The sequence below is a fragment of the Olea europaea genome, unplaced genomic scaffold (genome assembly GCF_002742605.1).
Source record: "Olea europaea var. sylvestris unplaced genomic scaffold, O_europaea_v1 scaffold7048, whole genome shotgun sequence".
Classification (NCBI taxonomy): Eukaryota; Viridiplantae; Streptophyta; class Magnoliopsida; order Lamiales; family Oleaceae; genus Olea; species Olea europaea.
The window spans coordinates 1-2612 of NW_019265444.1; the positions used below are offsets into that span (position 1 = coordinate 1).

The 2612-nt window shown below is 33.1% G+C and overlaps 1 protein-coding gene across 1 annotated transcript in view; it reads right to left on the bottom strand.

Moving 5' to 3' along the window:
• Window positions 1–138: 138 nt before the first annotated feature.
• LOC111390681 (exportin-7-like) overlaps window positions 139–2612 on the bottom strand; it is a 9574-nt gene continuing 7100 nt past the window's right edge. Inside the window, exons 3-7 of the mRNA XM_023015747.1 lie at window positions 2596–2609; window positions 2357–2491; window positions 1596–1708; window positions 1418–1511; window positions 139–420 (exon numbers count right to left, since the gene is read on the bottom strand). Of these exons, the coding sequence (XP_022871515.1) occupies window positions 154–420; window positions 1418–1511; window positions 1596–1708; window positions 2357–2491; window positions 2596–2609 (623 nt within the window). The 3' untranslated portion in view covers window positions 139–153. The remainder of the gene's footprint in view (window positions 421–1417; window positions 1512–1595; window positions 1709–2356; window positions 2492–2595; window positions 2610–2612) is intronic.

Consider the following 2612-nt stretch of genomic DNA (forward strand, 5'->3'; position numbering starts at 1 on the left):
TGTAAAAGATGAAACTTCATTCCTGCATAAAAATAAAATTTAGCCTGCCTCTAAATATGTTTATGGTAATAAAAGAAAGGGGGAAGGAGAAAAAATAATTAAAAAAAATATGAATGCCATGGAGAAGGATCATATGATTTAGCCTTTAGGAGACTAAAACCAAGATGATACTCTGATGTATGGAGCAAAGGAAAATTTACCTCTAGAAAGAATAGTTAAAGAAATCCATATGCCCTTGTATTTGAAGGCATATATATCAGTAGCCTTTGAAAGAGACAAGATCCTTGAGCCATATGCAACAAGCAATTTGCTAACTTCTCTAAAAAGAAGTATGCCATTAGGAGATGAAGTATCGAAAGTCACGCGTTGAGCCTTGTTTAACACAAACTCAGCCATGAATTTCAGCAATGGTGTTGTAACCTGCAAAAATCAATCATAAAGTTATAGAGTGAGTTTCATTCATGTTAAGCAAAATTACAGAAAAAAATGTTATCTTCCTCTATAATTAAAGAAGTTTCTTCTTTCTTATGTGTTCAGCTTGGGGGGTGCATGTAGAATGCAACACCAAACAGATTCTCAGAATAGAAGGGGCTTTTCTAGCATAAAAATTCTCAATAACTCAACACAGCAACACATAGAATTTTCAATAGTTTGGAGATAAAGAGAACAGAAGTAAAAAGTGCAATTATGCCAGCATAAATATCTGATGGAGTAAAATAGTGAAACCATAACATTATTACCAAGAAAAAATGAGCTAATTGTTTTCTCAATCCTGATTTTAACCAGATAGAAAATAACTGCCTGGAATTACCAAATTTATAGCAAAGCAGGAAGAGAACAGAAATGTCATTATTTATTTCTGTAAAAGCATCTATGAAAATCTAATTGCATTGAGCTGTAAGGCAGCAATACACGTATATTTTTTTTGCAATATATCCATGTGGAAGAAGCCTGTACACTCCTGAAATTGGTATCTACCACCTATTCATAGATAGCTAGGCTAAACAACCAGTTATGTACTGTAGACCATATAATTATTGGATCAGAAATTATAGATCAATTGGAACAGAAAAATGAGATATATAAATCTTCCAAAGCCTCAATTTCGTCCCAAGCCAAAATCAATATTACCTAGAATGTATTAAATATCTAATTTTAGTCATATATATTATAATTTATAACTTAAGATGCTCCTACTCAAGATATAGCCAGAACTATTGCATACTTATTTTCTCTGTTATAAGTTCATGCAACATATGATCTTACAATGAACAAAACTCAATTATTTTGGCACATACTTGCTACATGTATAACTTTTGACGATACTGCTGAAGCAAGTCTTCCAGTCGGTGCAATTTTTGTTTAACTTTTCATGTTCTCTTATAAAAAATTAATACTATCAGCAAGCATAACTGACCTCTGGTGTATCAGCCCAATGTGAGACGCCCCTCAAAACAATTGGCATGTGAACAGGATATAACCAATCAAATAGAAACCCGTAAGTTCTGCGACTGGAAAAAAATTAATGACAAGAGTCAATGCAATCAATAATGGTATCCATCATGAGGAGATAGCTCATAATTATAAATACTGACCTATTCGTAGCCATTGCAATCCCCCTAAGATCTCTCATCAATCCAATCAATGCATATTTCACAGTATCAGTTCGAAACATTGCATCTGGTGTTGATTCTAAAGTGATAAAAACCTAAACAATACCCAAAAACATTTCATAAAACCCACCAGCAATGAATATACAGAAATTTAAGAAAATTACATTCACTGAACTATATGGACGATGATGTTTGCAGAATGAATGAATGTAAAAGAATATAATTGTTTGTCACTTTCCTTTGTGCATGTTGTGCAAAGGAACCACATACCCCTGAAGTTTATTCTATCCAAAAATACAAATATTTTTTGGCCTATCTAGAGAAGCAGAGATGGTCTTTGTACCTGACACACTATTTTTTCCCCCTAAATTTTAAAAGTAAATTTTCTGGAAATACTTAATAGAAAAATTTTCCTTCATCAAAAGTTATAACCTAACAATTACTCCTGTTTCCAGGTAACGTAACATACCCTTCCATTGGCCAAAAAAAAAAAATATATATATATATATAGCTGCTGTCAAATATTTTCATTAAGAAGTCAATGGATATTTATCACAAAATCCTGTGGGGGGTAACACAACATGAAACCAACCATTTTGGGAATGTTGATGCTTCATTTATTTACTGCTCAAAATTTTGACATGTTAACATGCTTCCAATTATTAAGTTATAGGATATCCCATATTTTGCAGTGGAGATAAAAGAAAGAGAGTGCAGGGTGTGGGGAGGAGGGAGGACTATACCTTCAACAGTGGAGCCATAGAAGACTTAAATAAGACAGGACTGTCCTCCATGAAGATTAACCAGCCAATAATGTAATAGAAGGTCGTTCTACTCTTGGAGCATCTATATTCTTCCAGAAATGGGAAATGCTCTCTCTGAAGTAGGGAGCAGAAGAGACCACACAAGTAAATTGAAAATGAATAGAAAAAGTAAATAGAATTTTCTCCAATTAAGCATCTCAAATCAGAGACATACTTACATTATGATGTGCAACTA